General features: G+C 37.5%; 1 protein-coding gene across 1 annotated transcript; it reads right to left on the bottom strand.

Moving 5' to 3' along the window:
- Nucleotides 1-31: 31 nt before the first annotated feature.
- e2f2 (E2F transcription factor 2) lies at nucleotides 32-25,257 on the bottom strand. The gene is made up of 7 exons (XM_073827213.1): nucleotides 24,554-25,257; nucleotides 9,906-10,008; nucleotides 9,423-9,642; nucleotides 7,021-7,182; nucleotides 6,714-6,828; nucleotides 2,817-2,997; nucleotides 32-2,453 (listed from the first exon to the last, which is right to left on the bottom strand). Exons 1-7 carry the CDS (start codon nucleotides 24,818-24,820, stop codon nucleotides 2,182-2,184), a joined length of 1,320 nt encoding a protein of 439 aa, XP_073683314.1. The 5' UTR covers nucleotides 24,821-25,257; the 3' UTR covers nucleotides 32-2,181.
- Nucleotides 25,258-27,055: the final 1,798 nt, after the last annotated feature.

Here is a 27,055-nt window from a genome sequence, read left to right as displayed (position 1 = left end):
GTTTATCACTCAGATTTACTCGTCTGTTTTGTGTCAGTCTAAATGTATCTGTCATTTTCACTGACTCATCTTTATGGTATTTCCTAACTGTGCAGGTGAACCCTGCTACTCACGTACGGCAAGAAAACTATTGTGTTACTGCACTTGCACACGTCTATGAGGGAGTCTGTTTACCCAGTACAAGCACGAAACTGTAACTTAAGAAAAATGTTTTGTACACAAAACAACTTTGAGCATTACACCAGGGTTTTATTCATTTAAACACCACAATATCAAATATTAAGTGCTGCCTGTTAAACAGACGGTCTATAAAAACGACACATCCTGAGACAATTACCAATTTCCTTCAAATACAAAACCTATAAATACAAAATTATCATTCTGTACAATTTAAAAACATAATGCTTATTTAAAAACATCCCAAATAATAATAATAATAATAATAAAAACACTACAAACTACAATCAAATGCACAAAACTGCCAAAAATTGGTACACACTTCAGCACACTCATGCATACGCACATTTTTCAAGTTTGTTAGGACAGGACAGTTGTCCCCATGTGGGACAGTTGCATGAAGCAAACCCCTGGTAAAACTTTTGTACACACTTCCAAAGGCATGTTAATCAAATCTGATTAACAACTGCTCTTAAACCCACCCCCAACCCTTTGACAAATGCTGAATCAACCTTATCAGGTTTTCAGGACGCTCTTAAATATAAATTTTCGGTCAGTCTGACTGAGAAATGTTTACTTCAGAAAAATAATTTTCAGTGCAGAACTGGGTGTGGGAAAGTAGTAAAAATCAAGCTTTTCCATACTGAATCCCAACCCATATGTGCTCTGCATTTAAGATGGGTGTTTTCAGTATGTGTATTTCTACACACACCAGATTAAAACAGTTAAATTCTGCTTTGTCTCTACAGCTATAAAACCTATCATTCAGGTGGGGGAAGAATCCCAACTCCAAATAGGAAAGAAAAGAAAAAAACTCTGGAAACAAAGTTCACTTTGTATTCCCAGCAGTTCAGTGTTCAAACAGTATCAAAGGTTTCTGCCAGATCCCATTAAAAGTTTCTAAACTACACTGAGTGGAGTAGACAACCCTGAGAACTCCATTACTGTAATTTCAGGAAAAATTTATTCTATAAACATCAAACAAACAGACTAGCAAAAGCCACCAATTTATCACTTTGAATTAATCATTTGTAAATGTACAGAGAAAAAACAGCTGCCAAATCTGGACATTCCCTGAGGTTTCTCATAAACAGACGCGTCAGCGGTAAAACCTTGTTTCTTCAGACGTGTAGTACTACATAATCATTATTCTGTGCCATGGGAAAGGCCACTTTTACAAGATCAAGGTATTACCTCACGGCGTCTACAACTAAAAGACAGAGGTAGAATGAACAGACAAGCACCTATTTCTTAAATCGAGCACTTTTTCCTACCCTGAACATTTTCTGATCTCTGGTTCATGAGGCTGCCTCCCATACATGCTCTCAAAACAATTCATTTCTGTACATATTTGCAAAAGCACCTTTGTTTGCAACAGCTAAAATGGTCACACAGCCATCTACTGGCAATGTTTGGCAGTACTATAATAATTAAAGCTCTAGACAAGCTTTAAAAATTTCCTGAGTTCCGTACATTTCATCCAAGAATTACTAATAAACAGTACTAGGAGTTCTACCTCATATCTAAAAAAGGCAAATACATAAGCCTGATTTCATCATCAATATTCAAGTATGAATGACCAAAAACAACACCCAACGGGCAAACATATAACTTAAAATTGAAATAATTAACAATTCAAATTCAGTTTTTGTTTTGTCAAAAAATATCTAAACTATGCAAAAATACCTTGCTTTAGGTAATATGGCTGACGGAAATAAAAAAGTATGGCTTTATAGTGTACTAAACCTAACGCATGGATCTCCTCCAGAGGGCGCTTGTTGACAAAATATTGTCTGATTCTAATCACTATAATATTAAAATATTAAGAAACAGTCTTGTCCCAAATCTACTGTCTTCCCAGGAACAGAACTGATTAAGCCAATTCAGTAGTGCATTTTATACAAACTTCTGTCAAACAATCTGTCATTATAAGGAGTGTTTTAAAAATTCAGAGGACCTATGTTTGCAATTTGAACTCTCCCACCAATGACCACACCGGATCCCTCATGTTTTAAGCAGATCTCCCAGATCGTATGTGTCAAAAAAGTCAGATACGCCTTCTCCATCCTCCAGACCCCAGAGGTAGTCTTCGTGGCTGAGCTGAGGAGAAAAGTTAACAAAGGGCCCGGAAGGGTCGGATGCGAATGCCATCCCAGGCAGCTGGTCTTCGGTGATCTGGAGGAGGCTGGGAGGAAGATCAAGAATCCCCTCCACGTCAAGCAGGGAGTTGTTGCCGCTGGTGCCAGACGTTGATGGCTGAGGCTTTGATGGCAAACCTGTACAAAGAAATGGACACTGTTAGTTTGTCATTTAATAACGATGGCTTTTGTAATCATAACCAAGAGTTTTGTCGAATATTTGTTTGGACACAGCTCTCTATTCTCTTGCACACAATGTTTCCACCAGGGTTGCCAGGTTTTCCCAACAAAACCCACCCAATTGCATTTTGAGGGGGGAGTTTAATTGGGGTTCCCCTAGTAAAATTAGCATTCCAGAGGTTAAATATTAAGTTATTGGGGTCACTTCAACCTGCGGACTTCAAAAATGTAAACTTCTATTAGTGGCTTCCAAAACTTTTCAACGCTTTTAAATTACTATGAAAGTGGTAAGTAGTTGTAAGCTCCTGGCAATTGTCTCACCTTCGGCTGGCTGGGGTTTGGCAGGTGGGAAGACTGAGGGTGTGGTGGCACTGGGGGTTTGTGGGTAATCTTTCCTGGGTGTGGCATTCTTGACGGGACTAGCGTCCTCAAAACATTCTTCAGGACACAAGTACACCTCGATTGGGCCATTCTTGCTTTTCAAGTAAATCTGCAGGGAGCCCTAATGAAAAGACAAAAAAGATGTGAATTTACATGCAGACAGTAATAACCATGTGTTGTATAACATCAATTGAGTCATTAATGAATATTTTATATTCCTAATGTGAAAGAGACAAAAGACTTTAATGTAAAGTGGCTTTAAAGAATTAGTTCACCCAAAAATGAATATTCCGTCATTAATTACTCACCCTTATGTCGTTTCAAACCAGTCAGACCTTTGTTCATCTTCGGAACACAAATTAAGATACTTTTGATGAAATCTAAGAGCTCTCTTACCCTCCCTAAACAGCAACACACTGAAATGTTCCCAGGCGCAGAAACACAGCAAGGACATTGGTAAAATAGTCCATGTGACATCAGTGGTTTAACCGTAATTTCACAAAGGTACGTAAATACTTTTTGTGCACAAAAAAAAAGACTTTTTTCAACACGCACATGGGATGAGGAGAAGAATTGTTAAATGAAGTTGTTATTTTTGTTTTCTTTGCGCACAAAAAGTATTCACGTAGCTTCGTAAAATTATGATTTAAAGGAAATGTATGTAAGAAATTTATTTCAGTTAATCATATAATGGCCCTGACATGTCACTAGACATTAAGAAATCATGTTCATTTCAAATACTTATATCACTGACAACAGTGGTCCAGTCAGGATATTGTCATTTAAAAGTGAAAGTTGCAGCCCACAACTGATGTTGATGTTGTCATTTTGTGTTTTGGTCTGAGGCTCCACCCTCCAGCTGTCTACCAATCTACTAAGTCAGTAGAGTTTCGTCATCCGGGTTGCCAGCTCTGTTCCAGCTGCAGCTATGAACGTGTCAGATAAAACATGTATAACGTTACGAAACCTAAAAGCCTTGTTATGAATCCGAAATACATCGCGACAAAGTCCGAAATAAAACAAGGATTTGTATAGGAGATGCCTTTGAAAGATGGAGACGGCTGAAAACGGAGAAGAATTTGAAGACAGACGCCAACGTTGCTAATTTTCTCCTGGACAGGTAAGATTCATCTATGTTTGGCTAACTTTGCTTCCGTAAACAGTGGATTTGCCACGGTCGCTCGTGCTAAATGCGTTCATAAAAAGCTTTATATCGCACCACTAGCAGGGTATGAAAACAATCTATGTTCGACTGAAATGTGGTATTACACCGTGTCTACACCGCAACAGCTAAAGTCTCTCCACACTGGACGCGACAAAGCGACTGTTGCAAATCATTTAAACTTTGTGTGAGCACGTCATAAATAGAACGCGGTGTAGACACGGTGTTACAGTACATCTTTACGAAATATTTGGCTAATTGCCATTAGTAAATTTTTGGGATACATAATTACTTCGCAAAACATCTCTTGTGAAGCATAAACATAATTTTACAGAAAGAAAAAAAAATTACTGTGTAGGACTCGTCACTTGCCATTGGAAGCTCCTTGTTGCAGCCTACTCCTGCAGCTTAGCTGGCAACCTCCAGTCAGGGGGAGGAGCGGGAGGGGATACACGTTCTACAGCATTTTGAAAGTGATTGCAGTACCAGTTTTGGCCACAATCCTACATACGGTTCCTTTAACCCCTGATGTCACATCGAGTATTTTACCGATGCCCTACTATGTTTCTGGACCTGGGAACATTTCAGTTGTGCTGCTGTCTATGGAGGGTCAGAGAGCTCTCGGGTCTCATCTAAAATATCTTAATTTGTGTTCTGAAGATGAACGAAGGTCTTACGGGTTTGGAACAACATGAGGGTGAGTAATTAATGACAGAATTTTCATTTTTGAGTGAACTATCCCTTTAAAAAAAACTAGAGGACAGCAAATGTAACAAAGCATGTGGAAAGACAAGACAAACAAAAGTGATATTTAATAAATTATATACTTATGAAATTTACAATTCAAATTCTTTTACATTTAAAATTGTATTTTAAGACTTAAGTTTTAATTTTTCTAGACTCTGGTTTAATGGTTCTGTGTTTTCATTAACGCTTTCTCCACCATTATTTTTGAAAAAAGTTGCCAGCCACCACCAGCATTTTTTATGATTTTCACTAAAATTTCGTGGCCCCAGTGATATTTTTTGCATGAATACCTGAACATGCAATACACCAAAATAAAGAACAAACCCTCTACTTTTAAACAACAAAAAAATCTATTTATTCTAGCTTCAAGGATTCTTTTTTTAATCAACACTTGAATGTAGGTAGGTTTCATAAAAAAAAGCAACATCTTGAGCAAAAAGCTGAGAAAAATCACATTTTTATCAATTACTACATCTGGATCATATATGTGACCCTGGACCACAAAACCAGTCATAAGGTTAAATTTTACAAAACTGAGATATATACATCATATGAAAGCTCAATAAATAAGCTTTCTGTTGATGTATGGTTTGTTAGGATAGGACAATATTTGGCCGAGATACAACTATTTGAAAATCTGAAATCTAAGGGTGCAAAAAATCAAAATACTGAGAAAAACACCTTTAAAGTTGTCCAAATTAAGTTCTTAACAATGCATATTACTAATCAAAAATTACATTTTGATATGTTTGCAGTAGGAATTTTACAAAAAATTTTCATGGAACATGATCTTTACTTAATTTCCTAGTGATTTTTGGCATAAAAGAAAAATCAATAATTTTGACCCATACTATGTATTTTTGGCTATTGCTACAAATATACCCCAGCGACTTAAGACTGGTTTTGTGGTCCAGGGTCACATATTTAGTACTATTATTAAAGCAAAGATGTAGTAGATGGCTTCCATCAGCACTTCCAAAGCTTGCACAGTCCTTTACCACTGCCAGGATCAACATTTCACTACTAACATTAGGCTGTTTTTATTTATATGCAGCTTAGTGTTGATGATCACATTATTTTTCATATGCATATGCTTACATATAACATTGCTTGTTTCTGTGTTTTCCTTGGCACATTTTAGACTCATTCAGAGTTGCATAATCCACTTATTAAGTGGTGACATAATGTGTCCAACGAATGCCGTTTCTGGGTCCAAGCCTCAACTCACTTCATTTTTTGAGCCCGTAAATCACGAGTTCAAACCACGACTCATGACTTTGTAGCGTTCCAGGCAAGTCATGCCAAACTGCCTGAGCGCATTTATTACTATTATTATATTATTATTAATTTGATTGCAACGTTATATTGTCCTAAAGTCTATTTTTCCACCGTGTACCACTTGCAAAAACACTGCACCCGTAGGGGCTGCCATTGTTGTTTCGCGGGCTATGTGACGTCAGAGCTCGGAACGGGGAGTACATCGATCTAGTACGAGTTCACAGGTGGGAAGTCATGGGTTTGACTGCCGTTAGAGTGCACTTTCACGTGTAGAAGGTTGAAAAAACACGGGTAACGGGTTGCCTGGAACGCGGCATTAACAAGCGGATAGCTCCCCCAAATGTATACCAGTGAAAACCCGGAAAATTCTGTTTGGCAGGGAAATGTTGTCTAATGAATAATGGAAAATTCTGTGTATGGTGGGAAAAGAGTTCATTTTCTGGATTACATTTTAATGGCTTCATTAATAATCAAAAGCATCCCTAATTAATTGGTTTTATTAAAAATGTACTATTTATTTCTTTTTTTTCTTCTTCTCAGAAATACTGTGTATTTTATTCCACATGGTCCACAACTAAAACTAAAAGAAGATTTAGAATTCATGCAGGTCTTTTCAGCAACGTTAGATATGGACTAAGACAAATACTGACCTCAGATGCTTCTGGAACTTCCAATTTGGTTTCAGATGGGGCTTTCACCGCAATCACAGTTTGATCTTTCAAGCTGTTAATGGTACGAATGTCCTGATAGGTCACATATCCTAATGTGAGCTTCAGTTAAGGACAAATAGGTTTGGCAATTCATTTAAAACAAAATACCCATAATTAAGGTAAAATGGATATCTATGCCTTGTGAAGGTTTTAAAACAGCATGCCTGAGCAAGCTCATGAAAGTAAAAGAGACAAAAACCACTCCTCAGTTCTTCCGAGTACAAATATACATACATTAAAAGGATATCTTTGGTTGTCCTTGTTCTCTGTCAGTTCCCGTAGCCGTATTGAGCTGGACTGAATGAGGTCGTCCAGAGCCTTCTCCTGCCTGTCCAGCTCAGAAAGCTCTTTCTTGAGAGCACTGCTCTTCTCTGAATTGAAGGATGAGCCCTCAAACACACCACTGACCCTAAAGCACACAAGATAAAGGGAACAGTTTTATTGTATGATTTTGAGATCTGTCTTTTCACACTAAGGACAACTGAGGGACTCTCAACTATTACAGAAGGTTCAAATGCACACTGGTACATCAGAAGAAAAAAATTATTTTAGAGCCGGGGGTGAAAACTTTTGAACAGAATGAAGATGTGTACTTTTTCTTATTTTGCCTAAATATCATATTTTTTTTCATTTAGTACTGGCCTTCAGAAGCTACAAAAGATACTTACATGTTCCCCCAAGACAAAAAGTAAAATTTTACCCTGACCTTCAAATTCAAAGTTTTCATGGTGTTTCCTTCTGGAGCATCAGTGAGTGTTTGAACCTTCTGTAATAGTCCTCAGTTGTCCTCAGTGTTAAATACGGATCTCAAAATCATACATTGTTTAAAAGGGTTCAAATACACAAAAATGCTGAAAAACTTGTGGGACTTGAAAGATTTTTCTGAGAAACAGCAGACAGTTTAACTGTTCGGGACAAACAAGTGTACGGAGCCCCTTACGTCACCTGTAGAAGAAAAATAATTAATCCGTGGGGACGGTTTTGCAATTCGTTCCCTCAGTTTATAAACCGTACTCACGAATTCTTAAACTGTTCCCTCGGTTTAACAATTCGTGCCCACGGATTAACAAACCGTGCCCACGAATTTCCAATCCGTGCGCTCAGATTTTGTAAACCGTACCCTCGAATTTTGAATCCGTACCCACAAAATCATAATCCGTGCGCACGCTTTCGCAATCCGTTCCCACAGTTTGTAAACTGCTCTCACGGATTTGTGGCCCCGCCCCCAAATTCAACCTGGACACCTGTTTAAGTGCTGGATGCATTGTTTTGCATTTATTAAACTTTATTTCTCAGTAGGCTATATGAGACTATGCAACACTGACAAAACAGAGTTTATAGCTTTATTTTATATTAATCACCAATAGATTAGCTGTCAAAACACCATGTGTTTTATCCTATTGGTTATTAATGTAAAATAAGCGCTAAAAAGAAGACTGTTTTGTAAGTGCGGTCATGGTACCAAAATAAAATAATAAGTGAAGAGCGCTGGTCAAACGGCTTTGTTTTATTTAATAATATTTTGCAAAATGTAAAATTACCTGAATTAAAAAAAAAAAAAAAAACGAGTTTTGGAGAGGAGAGGGTAAAAAGCAATACAAAACAAATAATGTACAGGTTATGTTGCCATTCCTTTGCTCTCAAACTAAATGCAATGTAATAATAGGCCTTATTTAATAATAACATTAATAGTGCAGCATGCATCTAACTCTGGGTGAAAAGCTTATCATAATCACAAATCCGTGAGAGCAGTTTACAAACTGTGGGAACGGATTGCGAAAGCGTGCGCACGGATTATGATTTTGTGGGTACGGATTCAAAATCCGAGGGTACGGTTTACAAAATCTGAGCGCACGGATTGGAAATTCGTGGGCACGGTTTGTTAAACCGAGGGAACAGTTTAAGAATTCGTGAGTACGGTTTATAAACTGAGGGAACGAATTGCAAAACCGTCCCCACGGATTAATGATTTTTTTCCTACAGGTGACGTAAGGGGCTCCGTACAAGTGACTCATGAACAACTATCACTAAACAAAATAAACAGCTGTGGATCACTCGGGTAAAAACACAGTATTAAGAATCAAGTGTATGTACACTTTTGAACAGGGTCATTTTTTATAAATGTAACTATTATTTTCTCTTGTGGACTGTAAATGTCTTATATGTAAAATATCTTTTATTCAGGCCAGTAATAAATAAAAAATAACATGCATTTTGTATGATCCCTCTTATTTTGGTCAAATAATTCTCATTTTGCAGATTCTGCAAGGTGTATGTAAACTTTTGGCCTGTATACAAACTGCATCACACTGTCCTTCAGAAATCATTCTAATGTGCTGATTTGGTCCAAGGGTCCATTTTCCCACTAGAAAAATGCTTACAACTGCTAAAAGTTTATTTTTTTCAAATTACAAGGACCATAATATGTCAGTTGTGAGATCATGGGGCCTCAAAAGTGAAGAAAATGCCTTATAAGTAAAACAGAAGCTCCATTCATTTGGACTGATGAGTGGAAAAACCACAAGTTAACAAAGTCCACAGAAAGTTGAATGGACTACAATATCAACTTCATGTCATGCATTTAAGAATCTACTCAAAAAGGAGTATTTAGCACTCTGGTTTACAGAACATCTAATCTAACACACTCACAGCCACTGGATGTTGTTTTTGGATTTCTTGCGGATGAGTTGCACTCCCTCTAATACATTTGTGATGTCGTAGATGCGTCTCTTCTGAACCTCCAGAACTTCTGTGGCCCAGTTGAGATCCAGAACCCCATCAGGCGATTCGCTCAGCAAGCCCACAAATTTCTTAGTTAGCAGGCCAAGGGAAGTGTCATAACGGGTGCGCTCCCCTGGAGACTTGGGAGCTAGACAAAGATAAAGAGAGGGAAAGAGATACAAAAGAGGCATTCTTTTAATAACAGTTTGAGTGTTAACAGCTGCAGCTCCTACCAGTAGAGCAAGAGATGCTTAGACAGGTGTGTTTGCTTTTCAAACTATTATGAGATGCACTAAAACAGGTATGAACTTCCACCCCTCACTCAACATATGGAAACAACAAACAAAAGGTCCACTTTTCTCTAACAGTGACTGAGTTGACATTTGTCATAGATCATTCTGTTGTACTCACTTTTGGGGCTTGGTGCCCTTGCACATGCAGAGTTTCCTTTCCCTTTTGGCGTGCGGAATTCTGGGAGATAAAGTGGCTCTTCTAGATCTAGTCTTCTTTTGGCCTGGGACAGAAGGACAATAAGAGAATGTTAATTATGTCTGGCTTAAAATATCTGCCTGTAGAAGATGCGGTTTCACCAAACTATTTGAATGAACATAATTCCAAGTTCAGCATTGTGTCTTTGGTTTCTATGAATGTTGCATGGTTTTCAGATAAACCACATTTGCTCAGATACGAGGGAGTGTGTTGGAAAGCTTAGACTATAAGTGCGTTTCCATTACAGATTTGTGTCAAACGTTTGTGATATTTTATAAATGTTGATAAAAAAATCTGTTGTGAAATGAAGGTGTTTCCATTAACCGATTATGTGAATAAAAGCATTTTTCCTCTCATGGTAAGTCATGGTGATGCATGTTGGTAGGTTTACGTATGTCGCAGCCACCGCACTTGCCATTATTTTTTATCGTAGGAGACTTAGAGTGTGTTCACACTTGTGGTTCAGTTCATTTGATTCATTTGGTCTGGACCAAGAAAGAAAATGACATTTAGTCTTGGTCCGCTTAGCGTTCACACTGGCATTTTTGACAGCGAACCTGAAGATACCGAACCTAAAGGCATGATACCTGTTTTTGGTTAGTTTAGAAGTATTTGGTCCGTGTTGCATTTATATTTAACTCAAACTGCACTACGAGACCCATCTTTTTACAGGTTTCGGTCCGCTTGTTTGGTGCACACCTGGGTTCGGATGGCAGCGTTCACACTTACTCAAATGAACCGCACTAACAGAGCAATCACACCAGATCTCGTTTAAATCGAATCAAACATGACGAGTGTGAACCCAACCTTAGACATCAATCTTAACAGAAGCAGCACAGAGAGCCCCTTCTAGGATGCTTCGGAAACTGAAACGAGCCATGGTGTGCCTGGTATAAACACAAGAATTGACTAGAGTGGCCCAAAGCTCTGCAGACTTGTGCAGTGTAAATTAGGGGTTATCCAAGCTTTAATGGACTTTTACATGCGCAAGATGACCTGTAAATGTGAAAAAGCTGGTTACATTTCAAAATACTTTTCGAATTGCCTGAAAAACCACCTCATGTAAGCGTAAAAACGTTTTTGCTATATATAGCAGGGCTCGCAAAATTTCAAAATCTCTGGTAGCCCTTCGGGCAGGTACTCTTCAGATTTTGGTAGCCGGAAAATTAATTTAACTAGCCCAAATAAAAAAAAAGACTTCTTTTTTTTTTAAATATAGAAAATCAGATAGGAGTCTAAACTTAATCAAAAATGTTTTCAATACACAAATATAAACAAATATCAAGGAAGGAATTTTATTTCACTATTTGGTGTATCTGCAGAATTTTTAAATATCAATTTAAGGCAATTTATAAATTGAGTATATCATTTATTATATTTATTTAAAACAAAAATATTACTGTCTTAATTGTTAAGTATTTTAGAAGGCAAATTAACTTCCTTCACATTTACAACTTTATGTGTTTTCTGCATAAAAACATAGGTCGATAATTGCATGTTGAATGTGGAAATAAAAATTGATTCTGTCACAAGGGGTGAAATACTACGGTTTCCCTAGTAACGGCTGTACACAAAGCAGCATTAACGTTGTTTTATCAGGCATGACATGAAAATGCCAACAAGTTTCTGAGGACAGTCGGTTCCCTTCAGATACATTCATATAAAGACATCCGTGCCGCGTTTTGACTTTGAAACGTGCAGTGCGCATATTTATTCCGTGACATCATTGACTTTTGAAGTTTAATCCAGCCCTATCGCCATTCTTGTCTTTCCGTCCCCTAAATTATAATTAAGACTTTTCTTATACTACTTTACTCTACTTTCGGGCAGCCCGGTGACACCTTTTGGTAGCCTGACTGGAAAATACAATAGCCTCGGGACGTCGGGCTAGCGATTTTGCGAGCCCTGTATAGGATTTGTGGAAATGACGCTTTTCCATTAGGAAAATTTTCAATTCACAATTTAAATTTGCTCAATTTGAAGGGTAATGGAAACGCAGCTAGTGAGATGCACTTTGGAAGTTAAAGTGTATTCAACTGCATTGTTCAAGAACAATTACTCCTCTTTCCTGAACTGCCACTTTAAATCCGTCTCTGTCCTAAAAAGAAAAACAAGTTCTGGCCCTTTTTTCCTGGAGAGGGTCACCTGAACACCTACTAATTAGGGCTGGGCGATATGGCCAAAAAATAAAATCCCCGATTTTTTCACAAAAAATACGATTTACGATTTAAATCGATTTTTTTTAACCCCCTACTACTTTCAGCATGTAAAGAAACCCCAGCTTTTCTACAATATATATGACCACCATATATTTTGCAATATACATAGCAACTGCATTAGTGATCGCTTTCCACCAGGCCCCATTCTTATCATACCGCACACAGTAAATGTTTGTAAGACAAATAAATATGAAAATATATATTTTCATGCTTTTCTCTTGCAGTTACATCATATATAAAAATATAAAATTTTGAATACAGAAATATTAAATGATTTAAATAACTGAAACGATCTGCCAGCAGGTGGCGGCAAGACACTTAATTACTGAATCACATCATTCATTTGATTCGTTCGAACCGCTGGTTCATTCAAAATAAGGCACGTTACTGTCTTTATGAATGGGAAATTGAATCATTTCACTAGATTCGTTTAAAAACACACGTTTATTTGAGTGGAGATGCGCAGAGGCTCAGATGTGACTTGTTTCAGACTACTTTTGACGACGAAATAGAGCAAAATCAGGCAATAGTCTTGGTTCGCAATATCACAAAGCTCTATTATAATCAACGACGCTCGGTATACTGTACAATCAATCTCCCATTTACACTCTCTCTACACTTTATTTATGAAAGGATTTGTGAGATATGTCCGTGATACATTACTCTACGTTGCAAAAACACGTAGAAACCTTTAAAGCTCCCTTCAGCGCAAACATAAATATGCTGATCAGGGTCCGGCTAACTTGCTAGCACGCAGCTAATCATATCCCTTTAGTGGCTTGCATTATTTGTTTTCCGTGCCTTTCTGAATACAAATATATGTCTAATCCTAACGTTTTGTAATATTTTTATTAAAAATCGCGATCCCTCGTTTTCTAAAAAATAAAATCATGACAAAACGTTAAATTCGAAGTAATCGATAAAATCGGAAAAATCGCCCAGTCCTACTACTAATACTAGTCAATTATAAGAAGGTCAATGACGTGTTAAGAATTAAAATTTTTTGCCAACTTTAAAATTATTTGACGGGTGAGTATACCTCAGGACGCATTCGAGTTTGCACTACAAATCAGCAATGATCACGAGCATTTGTGCTTAAAAAGCATAAAAATCTTTTTATTTTTTTATTTTTTATTTTTAGAAAATGACTAGACTAGATAAGACCTTTATTCCTCATCTGGGATTGTGTACAGCCCTTTGAAGCTGCATTGAAACTGCAATTTGGACCTTCAACCCATTGATCCCTATTGAAGTCCACTATATGGAGAAAAATCCTGAAATGTTTTCCTCAAAAAATTTCTTTTTGATTGAATAAAGAAAGACAAACATCTTGGATGATATGGGGGGTGAGTAAATTATCAGGAAATTAATTCTGGAAGTAAACTAATTCTTTAAAAAAAAAAAAAAAAAAAAAAAAAAATCACAAAACGGATCTCAAACCACATTCAAAAAGAGTCTAACAAACAAAGAACCACAGTTGAGTACCTGATATAGTAATCTTCTGGTTAGTGTTATGGGGTTTAAAATATCTTTGAGTCTGACATGACTATTTGTATTAATTCAACCCTTTTACCATTAAAACCTTTAAGGAGGGCATGACCTGAACGTTTACACATTTCTGAAATCTTTAGCATTCCACACCGGGCAGATGGGCTGGTTTTAACAAACCAACTCCACAAAAAAAAAAAAAACTGGTTTAAAAGCCAACTGACATGGAAATCTGCACCCACACATTACCTTTGCATTCAGGAGTGCAGTTCACTCAAGACAGGATACTTTTGTAACAGACACCGAGCATGTGCTGAGATCAATTCACTTATCCCGTGTGCGCAAGCGTCTGCAAAAATGCTTGCATTGTCCTGCCCTGAACGACATCTACACCTGTTACTGACATCTGGAGCTAGTGAGCAGGTGGTTGGAGTTTTTTCAGTTTCCTTTTCCGTTCCTTTTTCCCCACCTCTTCTAATGACTCTTTCCACCTTGTCTTCCCCTTGACCTATTTGTTTTGTGTTATGCAAGACCCTTACTATAGGCGTAAACATGTATTTGAGGTCTACAATGACAATATTAAAGTCTATTACTTAGGGTCACAATTAAATAATTTTAATTTAAATTTTTATATATTATAACTGAATCTTTGTACAATGTATTTTAAGAAGATTACTCCTCACAGGAAAACAGTTGTAAACTAATTTGGAATTCTTAGCAACAAGGTAAAAAAAAAATCAACTAAGCTGTTTTAGAGCCACCACTAGATGTTTAAGTAGAGGCTTGTGTGCTCCTTGAAGACTTTGAGGGAACGTCTTTGAATGGTCATCAAATCTGTGTTAGCGTCAGCTGTTACCATGCTTTAGCACAGCAGATCCGCTCAAGATGAACACACACACCCACCTGGGTGAGAGAAGAGGGCCTTTGTGTGGTTCTGTTTCTCAGAACAGCAGCATCTTATGTCTGTAAGAGTTTGTGGTTAGTTCTGCCTATTTCCTGTGTCAGTGGGAAATGAGAAGTGAGAAATGCTGGCTCAGAGCGTATGGGGTGGAAGTTGAATCATTCACTTCTAATGCACTGATATGGGAGCAGCTTCACCTACTGAAATCCAAACTTTAACTACTGATTTCTACACCAGTTTGCAAATAAACAGATTTATATCAGAAACTGGTGAAACTGCTCCAGGCTCAGGAGTTTCCTAAAAATATGCAAATCCATTAAGCTAACATTACACACAACAGTGGCCGTACAGATTAGCAAAAACGCCCATGTTTAGGCAAAAAGTATGTGTGTATATGGTATGCACACAGAATTTAATAAATCAAAAATGTCTGTACCCTGTATGTGTGGGTTACCTTGAATACTTTAGATAAGTGTCAAATGCATAAATGTTTGTCAAGATCAAATAAATTAAATGGTAAAAGCATGCAGTGACAATTATGGGCTGTATGCGATCTTTGCAACCAAGATGCGAAACATAACTTTATGACGACTGCAAAATTCATAATATTTATTTTGTTGTCACAGTAAAAATTGAAGCATTGGTTCTTCATATCAGCTTCTGCTATCGCTCATTATTGCTAAGATATGACCTAAATAACCACAAAAGATATTCAAAATGTGCACCACTTCCTTTCTCACTTATGAATAAAAAGAGAGACCCAAGAGTCTGGGATCAAATGACTATAGAGATCATGATGAAACACTATGAAATACTCAGCACTGCCATGGCACAATGCCCACAATGCCCGGGCAATGATTCACACACAACTATTGCAACAAGAGTTACACAAAACCTGATCATTTCCAATAACTTCTAGAGGATGTTTCATCATAAAAACTCTACTTAAATGTTCTTTATTCATAGACAGCATATTTACACTACTGTTCCAACATTTGAGGTAGGGGTCTTAATGTGATAAATGTTAATTATTTTACCAAAATAAGAGGGACCATACAAAATGCATGTTATTTTTTATTTAGTACTCACCTGAATAAGATATTTCACGTAAAAAAAAAAACTTACATATAGTCCAGAGAAAATAGTTGAATTTATAAAAATGACCCCGTTCAAAAGTTTACATACACTTGTTTCTTAATACTGTGTTGTTGGCTGAATGATCCACAGATGTGGGGTTTTTTTTGTGATAGTTGTTTACGAGTCCTTGCTTGTCCTGAACAGTTAAACTGCTCGCTGTTATTCAGAAAAATCCTTCAGGTCCCACAAATTCTTCATTTTTTGTAGCATTTGTGTATTTGAACCCTTTCCAACAATGCCTGTATGATTATGAGATCCATCTTTTCACACTGAGGACAACTGAGGAACTCATATACAACTATTACAGAAGGTTCAAATGCTCACTGATGCTCCAGAAGGAAACACAATGCATTTAGAGCTGGGGGTGTAAACTTTTGAACAGAATGAAGATGTGTACATTTTTTTAATTTTACCTGAATATCATTTTTTTTTTTTCATTTTTTCATTTAGTACTGCCCTTCAGAAGCCACTTGTATGTTTCCTAAAAGACAAAATAAGTTATATTTACACCAATCTTCAAATTCTAAAAGTTTTCACCCCCTGGCTTTTAATGCATTGTGCTTCTTTCTGGAGCATCAGTGAGCGTTTGAAGTTTGAACCTTCTGTAATAGTTGCATAGGAGTCCCTCAGTGTGAAAAGATGAATCTCGAAATCATACAGTCATTCTTGGAAAGGGTTCAAATACACAAAAATGCTCAAAAACCAAAGAATTTGTGGAACCTCAAGGATTTTTCTGAAGAACAACAGACAATTCAACTGTTCAGGACAAACAAGGGACTCATGAACAACTATCACTAAACAAACAAACAAACAAACAAACAGCTGTGGATCATTCAGGGAACACAGTATTAAGAATCAAGCATAGGTAAATTTTTTAAGTCATTTTTATACATTTAACTGTTATTTTCTCTTGTGGACTACATGTAAACATCTTATGTGAAATATCTTATTCAGGTCAGTAGTAAACAAAAAATAACATGCATTTTGTATGATCCCTCTTATTCTAGTAAAACAATGAAAGGTGCCATAGAATGCATTGAGAGAATATTTTAAATTGTTCTCTGATATCTACATAGAAGGTATATGGCATAGGAAAGGGCAAAAAATCTCCAGAAATGGTTTTACAGGTCCATTTACAACCTAGGATTTGCCCCTAGAATGAAATGCTCTGTTATTTGGAAGCTTCATGAATATTAATGAGCTCCGCTCTGATTGGCTGTTTCACAGAGCTCAATAGCTCGCACATGGATAAAAATATATTTTTAATTAGGAGCTCTAGTCGCTTTTAATATGCGGTTTGTTGAATCTGCCGTTTTGAATCGCGGATATTTTAGTGTGATTACTGTGATCGCATGTGCTCTGTGTAAAGTTACAATGCAGAGGGAGTGCTTCCTACCACACAAGTTGAGCTGCTCCTCAGTGATTCTCAAGATCTGTATATCATTCGCCATCATCAACGCAGTTATTTCTCCATCATTCACCATCATCAGCACAGTCATCTCTCTGTTTATGTGGTCAGTGAAATCCTATGTATAGCACTAGCATTAAGCTAACCGTGTCCCTGTTTAACCGATGTGCTGACGTTAGTGATGATTGGGCGATGCAAATGTTGGAGGCGTAACTATTAACGATCTCGGGGATGTTGCGTAACAGTCTGTTATGTTGGAATTGACCTATTTTTCGGTGGTCTTTTGCAAATACTAGATTTATATAAGAAGGAGGAAACGATGGTGTTTGAGACTCATGGTATATCATGTCCATGTACTGAACTGTTATTATTTAACTATGCCAAGGTAAATTCAGTTTTCCATTCTATGGCACCTTTAATATTTTGCAGATTGTATAATTGTATATTACAGTGTAATTTGGTGCAAATACATTGGTGCAAGTACATTGGTGGGTCTTCACACAAAAAACGCCAGTCCAAAAAAAAAAAAATCCTCATGACTCAATTGGAAAACATATGGTTTCATATGGTTTTCATACATAGAAGTGTTGGCTATTTAACATAGTACTAAATCTCTGCCTATTAAATGAGGCTTGTTTCAAATGGTTTGGCATTTCCAATATATGCTTCATTTCTTGTTGGATATTTACAGGCTCATTCTTTAGAAGCATATTCCACATGAAGTCACACCTCCCCCGTTTTTCTCCAGCACTAAAAAGCCTGACTGTGAGTTTTTCACTGGATGGAGGTGGGGGATGAGAGTCCTACGTTGTGTTATTGTCTAACTTTCCATGCAATCAGCCTCTGAGATGTTTTTGAACAATCACAATCTGCCTTGAAAAAACAGGTTTCTGTACGCCTACAGACACACGTGAGTAAAAAATGACCTGCAAACTGTGCCACTCCCAAATGTGCAAAAAAACACATTCATCCTACTCAATGTGTAAAAGCGAGAAAAGGTCATTCTGTGTCAATGACTATTCCTGAGGTGTCAAAACGAAAAAGAAGCCACAGGTAAAAGAGAAAGGGGGAAGACCAGATGAAATGGGCGTGAGGGGAAGATACTTTGAAATGCAAAACTTGGCCAGACGGGTCCATGCAGAACGATCCAAGTAAAACAGCTTGAGGCCCATCACCCACCTTGTTGATGCAACACCTGGTTACTGGAGGCCCCACAGGGGGAAATAGGTAAATTAAGAAAAAGAAATGAGGTGAAATGACCTAAGGGACTCTGGGATAGGGGGGAAGGGAGTACGTCACTGGGGTCTCCAGAAACAAAGCTTGTAGCGATCACAGAACAGTGGCTTATCATTTGATCTCAGACACGTGAGATCTAAAGTGAACCAAAGACCTAGTGATCTTCATGACCTTTTCAATCCTCAAAGTTTGGCTCTGCTGTATAGCTCTAATCTTTATTCTCCTTCACTGGAGTTTGCTCAATGCTGACATCAATTACTACTGCATGTAATTTGCAATCATTGTCACGCTTGCTGACGTGATAACACATTAACCAAAACCTATGATAAGAAAATATGATCTGGGAATTGTTATGAAGCTATTAAATCTTCTCAAATGCCAAGTCCTTCCCATTTAAGCTAAAAAAAAAAAAAATAATAAATATCAAAAGGTCTGTTTTTCTGCAGGGATAATTTTTCATATTCTCGTAGCTTCATAAAATTACGGTTGAACCACTGATCCCACATAGACTATTTTGTCAATTTTTTTGCTACCTTTTTGGACCTTGAACGTGGTAGGACCCTTGCTGTCTATGGAGGGTCAGAGAGCTCTCGGATTCTTTAAAAATCTCTTAATTTGTGTTTCAAAGTTGAACGAAGGTCTTATGGCTTTGGAACGACATGAGGGTGAGTACTTAAGGACACCGTTTTCATTTTGGAGTGGACTATCCCTTTAAGCTACTGACCACAGTATCATTAGCTAAATATTTTGATTTGGAATTTATTTTACTACCACATTCAGGTTGGATAATCAACTGTAAAAAAATGATATCTATGTTATTTTTAAAAGTAGAGCAGGTGCTTTTTTAACTTGAATGTGCAAGACATCCAGTGTCAGCAGCTTCCAGTTATTTTAGCCACATAAAAATTATGCTTCTTGACAAACTAGTATTTGTTATCATATTATTGTATTTTTTTACCATTTACTTCACTTTATTCTTTTAATTATATATCAGTAGCAACTAATGAAACTAGTGTTTCACGTGTTCACAGGAACAAGCGCAATTCCACACTGAAAAATTAGAATAAAAAAAAAGTTGAATGACGTCAGTAGAAAAGGAAAGGAAAGGAAATAAAGAGAAATTATTATTTCATACTGACTGTCATTTTGAATAAAAGGGCTCAGGGGAATTTTGAGTTCATTTTATCTAATTCACAAGTTTAGTTTTTAGAGTAAAGGTTCACAAATCTGTGAACGAACATGTAAACTTGAGGTGTGTCATTCATTCGTGTCAAACTGAAAAAGGGGCAGAGAACAAGAGTGAAACTCTTCACAGCAGGAGATATGACTGTAGCACACTGGTGGGAAAAACTGAACAAGGGAACGTGGAAGTTGTTCACAATGCCATGTGGAGTTTCACAACACACTTTTTGTTTCCAGAAAAGAAATAAAAGCTGTTTGAAGCATTTTAATACAGACTAAATGGCATGATTAAAAAAAAAGAGTCTGGAATCAGGGAAAGCAACAGGACAAGGCCTTATCTGATCTGTTAACATAACATGAACCATTTTGAGTTGCCCAAACCCAGAAAAGCCTTTCAAGACAGTCTTTTGCTGTAATCTATGTCAGAGTTTGAGGCATGTGCATCAATCCCCCATGCAGACGCCCAGTATGTTATCAGCCCTGCCCCATATTCTGCAGCATGAGCGTGTGATCATTCCTTTTGTTTATCAGCTGGAAGCAGTGAGCAACACACAGACAAGTTTGACTGAGGCAGTTCCTGAACCAGATAACTTTGACCTTCTTGACCTTTTCAACAGGTTGAGCTCGTGCAAGGACGAACGGCGAGACAGGTGTACAATGGTACAGGAAAAAGAGGAGTGATAATTACAACTGCAGCTACATAACCTAAAAGCTGTAGAATCCAGGAGTTTAAACATACAAATACAGGAAGAACCAGTTTGGGGATCAGTCTAATGAACCTGGGTCATTTAATCATCCGGCTTCAAGGAGGGCAAAGCTTTCATTCATAGCATGGTTTTTAGATTGCCAAATATAAAAAAAGGTTCTGTATTTGGATGAATTTACCTTTGAAGACCCTTCCCCCTCTTTACTATTGGGCCCGAACCATATAATATAATGTCCGGTTCAGAAGCTGTAAAGCACCCTTCCCCCATCTATGAGATTCTACCACCTCCCCCCTGAAATAGCTGTGGCAAGCCATTTCAACATTTAAACTAGATACAACTATCTTTTTTGAGGTCAGTAGCACTTATTTTTAGCCCAGGCTCATGAAAATACATCCCTTTATATACATTTTTACAACACTGTAATTATGTACTATACTGTATGTTTCACGAAAATGTCAAAGTAAAAAGTCCAGAGAGTGGTGCTAAAATACACGATTAATACATGACCGTGGCATGTTTTTATTACGTAGGTACAGGTACTTATTGTTGCATATTTATTACGATGCTTGAGGTACGTATTGCGGCTGTTCAGAATTCTGTTGCTAAAGGTTAATGCTTTATGGCAGGGCTCGCAAAATCGCTAGCCCGACGTCCTGGGGCTATTGTATTTTCCAGTCTAGGGATGGCGAAAACTAAAAAATTTCTTGACCGACCACCGAGCCTCATTAGCCGGTTGAAACCGGTTAACCGATTAGTTTAAAATATGGTACGCTATTTGAAATAACAGCCATTTCCAGCCGCGCCTGCAATTTCGCAACTCTGTCGCATCTGGCCGCGATCACACCGAACGCGTCTTTTAGTTCTAAAAACGCGAGGCGCACAGCACTGCCTTTTTTGGTGACTTTTAATAAAAGAGCGTGCTGCGTTTTTTTTTATGTTGCTAAGCAACGACCAAAACAGTTGTCCTGTCAGTCAAATCAAAGGATTATAGCGCGAGCGCTCTAAAATCTTAGTTTTATGCTGTTAAGTAAACTGTCATATTAGCAGAAACCCTAAATAATACAGCTCCGGGTTACCCACGATAGACACAAAAGGTTTCTCCTCTATTTCTTGCAGTCTCCGGACTTTTTAAGCAACCGTAAAATTCCGTCACCACAACAGAAGGCCCGCCTCTCCATTCATTCGATTGGACAATGGAAAAGAACGCGAATGACGTTGGACGTTTTTCCACTCAGAGTTGATTTTTTTTTTCAACTTCACGCGCTCAGAGCGCTCCTGCAAAAACGCGAGGCGCAGCAGGCGGTGAAAACGCGAGGCGCCTGGGACGCATAAGCAGCGCGTAGAACGCTCACTGCCAACAGAAAACCATTCAAAAGAGGCGCCTCCATCTGCAAAAACGCGTTCGGTGTGATCGCGGCCTCTCTCTGCCGCTCTGCCTCCCGCACACACACACACACACACACACACACACTGCCACTCACGTCACTTTTTTAAAATCCCCTACAGCGCGAAACATGAGTCCCGCAAACGCGGCGCCGAAGAGCTTGTTGTATGTAATCGTAGGACAAATGGCTCCTTAGTTTCAAATGGTTTGGGTACAAGGTGATCGCTTTGAAAATAAAGGCGTTTGTCTAGGTTAGAAGCTCATTTGAAACATTGCCACGGCTCATTTAAGAAAATGACAGCTCCGAAGAGACGCCGCTTTAGTTGAGGTAGTGCTAACCATATTAAAGAAAGATGATGATCATCATCACCTTATCGGTTACCACTGAAATGTAGATGTAATGTATTTCCAAATCTAAGCTCATCTTATGCGGAATGTTGCCTAATAGACTGCAACATGATAAAACCAATGGATAAAACAGGCACCTTCAGAATGCGTAAAAGACGCACCGGCACTTTTTTTTTTAACCGACTACCGACAACTTTGACCGGTTAACGTTGATATGGTCAACCACCGGTCAAACGGTCATCGGTTAACATCCCTATTCCAGTCGGGCTACCAAAAGGTGTCACCGGGCTGCCCGACGGGCTATCGTAAAGTACAGGGCTCCTGCAGGTCCTTAAACTCCTCAATTTAGTTGTATCAAATTTAAGGCCATAAAAAGTTTTAAATATGTTAAATAGTATAAGAAAAGTCTTAATTATAATTTAGGAGGTCTTACATTTGGGGACGGAAAGACGAGAATCGCGATAGGGCTGGATTAAACTTCAAAAGGCAATGATGTCATTGAATAAATATGCGCACTGCACGTTTCAAAGTCAAAATGCGGCACGGATGTCTTTATATGAATGTATCTGAAGGGAACCGACTGTCCTCAGAAACGTGTCGTTGGCATTTTCATGTCATGCCTGATAAAACAACGTTAATGCTGCTTTGTGTACAGCCGTTACTAGGGAAACCGTAGTATTTTAGCGCCCCCTCGTGACAGAGAATGAATTTTTATTTCCACATTTTTTTCAGCTGTTTATGGTCAAATGATTGCAATTACCGACCTATGTTTTTATGCAGCAAACACACAGAGTTGTAAATGTGAAGGAAGTTGATGGGCCATCTTAAATACTAAACAATTAAGACAGTAATATTTATGTTTTAAATAAATATAATAAATGATATACTCGATTTATAAATTGCCTTAAATTGATATTTAAAAATTCAGATACACCAAATAGTGAAATATTATTCCTTCCATTTTTGATTAAGTTTAGACTCCTATCTGATTTTCTATATTTAAAAATATAGAAAATAAAAATAAAAATTTATTTGGGCTAGTTAAATTAATTTTCGGGCTACCAAAATCTGAAGAGTACCTGCCCGAAGGGCTACCAGAGATTTTGAAATTTTGCGAGCCCTGTATCGTATGGAAAATATCAACCCTTAACCAACCCGATAGTGTTAATAAATGCAAAAGCAACATAAAAACACTTTTTTTTGATGCAGCCGTGCCATTTTCACTACCTTTGAGCGGATTTTTGTCGAACTGTAGTTTCACAGGGTTCGTACCGGAGCGCTGTATTACATTAGCTACTGAGCAAACCTACTGAATTAGAAAACTCATGCATATTTAGCTGTATATGTGATAACAACATTCAAAAGTGTCAGTTTTTATATTGTGCAGGATGTTAAATTCATTTTGAAGTTATAATATTCTACAAGTAATTGTGTGAAAATGAGGCTTTAGTAATCAAAACTCTGTACCTGTCATACTTTGTGTGAAAAGAAATAAAAGTTGCAGTAAAAGAGTTTTACTGCACCTAGTGTTCATTTCAACTGGAAACAGCAGTTATTCGTACATATAGGTATGTTTTTGTCAGTTTTGCATAAATAAATATATACAGGCACATACTTTTAAATGAACCCATGTTGCCTATTTTTTATTTACTAGTAAGTAAGCAATAGTGAACACATTTTTTTCAATTTCACTAACTAATCATTAGATACTGGTAGCAGCAGTTGTCTGCTACATGCCCTTGTCCCGGTAAACCCCTTAAGTTTCCACTGGTAACAAAACAGTTTTTAGTTTTACTATTAATTTTGTACCAGTACTTATTTTGTTGCTAGTTACAAGCATCTGTACAGTTTTTCAGTTTGAACCATGGGTTTTCACAAAATTCAATGGCAAAAATTAGCCATTTGTTAACAGTAACCTTCGCATAAACCTTAGCTTAGACCCCAAATTGAATTTAATAACTTACAGTGTATGCAATGGCTGTATAAAGCCCTAAATCATGTACTTTTTACAGTTTAACGGAGTTGACTGAAGTTATGAGGAAAAGGTTTCATCAGAACAACTGGCATGTTGTTACACAACAGAACAAACCTTTGAACACACTGTAGTTATATTCCTCATAGTCTCCTTTACATTCCTTTCCAAAACAAAATGATACAACCCAGACTAACAGTAGTACTGTTTTTAATGTTAAATACCCAAGCCTAGGATGACAAGCTTGTTTTAAGGCGCAAGTGGCTTGCCACACTGTTTTACCTAAAGGTCCTGTGTGTCCTAATGTCATGACTGAAATATACATGTAGTGTTGTGGTCATGCTCTCCAATTACCGGCCTGTTTTATTCATTCATGAGGAACTGACAGATTTTCAGTACATCAGAGAAGAGGGCACAAATATAACCCTCTGGCAAAGCCAGAAACGGGAAGCTTATCTTATGAAGAACGTGGATTCTACAGTGTGACTGTAGCAGTGTTTTAGTAAATTATATATTACTACTAAGATATAATAAAACAACAAGCAAAGCGTCGTAGCAAGGGTGGCGGTGGAAGGGAAAGAGGCTTACCGGCAGCCGCCCGGAAGAGGTCCGCACCGGCTTAGGCTCCGGCCCGTGGGGGGTCGCGTACAAACAGTTGGGTCTCTGCTCCACAGCTGTCGTGTTCCCAATCTGAGTGAAGTATCCAGCCGGTACCGAATTCATCGGCGGGCTTGAGAGTCCCGTGTTAAAAAAATCCGTCCTCACCGCGGAGAACATTTTCTTCTGTGGGCACGAGAGTCCAGATACTGCGCCTCTTCCAGACGCAGGAGAAATCCCTCTGGGTATCCGCATCATTTTGCGCACGAAATGCACGAAAACCCGCGAAAGTGACGCAAAAGAAACTCTTTTATTACGCAAATCGCGTCTATAATGTACTGCAGAACGAATCAACCGTCAAAATGAATGTTTATCTTAAAAGATTCCAAAAGATACAAACAATATGCACTATAGTAAAATAAATACCTTTAAAGTTGTAGATAAATAATGCGTGAAACTACAAAAATATAAACACCCGAAATTTACAAAACTCTCTCCTGGGGTCCTTTGTTGTAGTGGTACGATAGAGGCTATTACGTATTAATATACTGCAAATAAATTAAACATGTATTAAATGTACCACGGTCATTCAGTTTTATAAATCTACCTTTTAAAGGTAAACAAAGCTTGGGAATGTTCCTCTCGTAGTTCTTGCTTAAAGCCGGCGATTGTGAGAAACGTTCCTGTGTATCTGTAATCCCTCTCCGGCCGAGAAGCTTTGCTTTGACATCAGCTCAACAGAGGAGTGCTATTTTAGCGCCAAATTACGTCCCGCGAAATTTGGATCTCCCGCGGTTGGACACGCTTCGTGATTGGCTGCTGGCACGCCGCGCTCATTTGGATTCTGAATATATTTACATGTAACAGTTGGTGCCTAGCGTTCTTCCTCTTAAAGAGACAGCGCCTTTTAATCTCTTTTGTGAACAAGGGCTATATTCTTCAGACCTTACAACAACAGCGTCATCATACGTATCCTAATCAAATGTAGATTTATCATATATATGTACTGTACAGAAAAATATTTCATAAATCTACATAGTTCTGACAAATGAGCTCATATCATATAAAACAATCATCAAAGCATTTACACAGATAAAATACAAAACAAAGTAGAAAGAGGACTTTATATCATGCACATTGTGTTTCCATGGTTTTCAAATGAGTCATAGATTAATCTTAAATGTCAATGTTTTTCAACAGCAAAATGGAAAAATAATTGACTCTGGCGTGGCCTGACTCCCTGAAAAGAGACTTAAGGAGAAAACAAGAGCTTTAATACCCTAAACAACACCACAGAAAAGAACCTTTACACTTGAAAGGATCTTATCATCTGGCACAAAGAGTGAACCCCCACCATGCTTCTGATGATTGTTAAGACTCTCCCACCCAGCCATTTGCCCAATGATGGCTTTACAGTGTTTAGCAGAAATGCAGTCCTTCCTTACAAATAAACTAATTTTACTAACAAGTACAAATAAATATGCCATACTGAACCAATACAACAGCTCATGCACACAAGAACTAGATAGTGATTCTGATCTTATGGATATTGCAACTGTTTGAATAGAAACATCTTATCATAGTAAAATCATTATAATTATCCAGTCGCCCACAAATGGGCTCTAGAGATGCAGTTGTTTAAAACTAACCAGGGCTTGGGGGAAATATCCACCACAAGCTCAAAACAAAGAGGCAGAAAATGCCCTTTTAGTTTGCTTTGTATCTAGCTATGGGTGTAGTGCCTTGTAATAGTCAGATATATGCTTTTAATGAAAAAATATTTCTGAAATCACCAAAATATTTCAGAATATCCCCAATACAAACATTTAAATCAACCACATGGCAGGCAGTTGTGGACTTTGTGTAATTTAATAGACGGGGCAAATTTATTTGAAAAAAGAAAACAAACAAACAATAAAAGTTTCATACTAATGAGATGTAAGGTAAGTCTATAGTGTGAGTTCTTGTCAGATTATTGCAGAACATTTATTTTGGTATTTATTGTAACCCATAAAAAAGTTACTTTTAAAAGTAAAAAAAAGGAGTTACTAGTTACTTTTTATGTAAACTCACACAGTACATTACTTTTGTGTTACTTTTTCTCAACTGGGTTGGTCTTGCTTGTTTGTTTTAAATTAAAAAGTCATATTTTTGGCAAATTCTGCAATAAAAAAATTAATGTGATGTTTATCTAAAGTCATTTTTGCTTATTAATATGGTTCAATAAGATCATCGAAGATCAGCAGCAAAGACGTTGGTTAATAAATTGGGATTAAATAGATAAAGGATATTTGTGTTATTTAGCATGAAAATGCATGTTCACATTTAGTCTACAACTACAGTAACCATCATGTTTACATAGCGCTCTTACTCTTACTTATAGCACTTACTCCCGAATTCTCTCAACAGAGGGACAGCTGTCAGTCAGATATTTTCTAATAAATTAAAAAGAAAGCGTTACTTTACTAGTTACTTGAAAAAAGTAATCTGATA

Source organism: Garra rufa, chromosome 21 (assembly GCF_049309525.1).
Source record: "Garra rufa chromosome 21, GarRuf1.0, whole genome shotgun sequence".
In the NCBI taxonomy this organism is placed as follows: domain Eukaryota; kingdom Metazoa; phylum Chordata; class Actinopteri; order Cypriniformes; family Cyprinidae; genus Garra; species Garra rufa.
Note: the sequence above shows the minus strand (reverse complement) of the source record. Positions and strands in the feature narration are given on the sequence as shown.

What these genes read in the sequence shown, in the direction of transcription:
- e2f2 (XM_073827213.1), bottom strand. Translation starts at nt 24,820, where the DNA reads ATGATGCGGATACCCAGAGGGATTTCTCCTGCGTCTGGAAGAGGCGCA. An exon ending in AAGGGCACCAAGCCCCAAAA is followed by an intron (nt 9,643 to 9,905) that starts GTGAGTACAACA and finishes ATCTTTGTCTAG; the next exon opens with CTCCCAAGTCTCCAGGGGAG. An exon ending in CAAACCCCAGCCAGCCGAAG is followed by an intron (nt 2,454 to 2,816) that starts GTGAGACAATTG and finishes TTCTTTGTACAG; the next exon opens with GTTTGCCATCAAAGCCTCAG.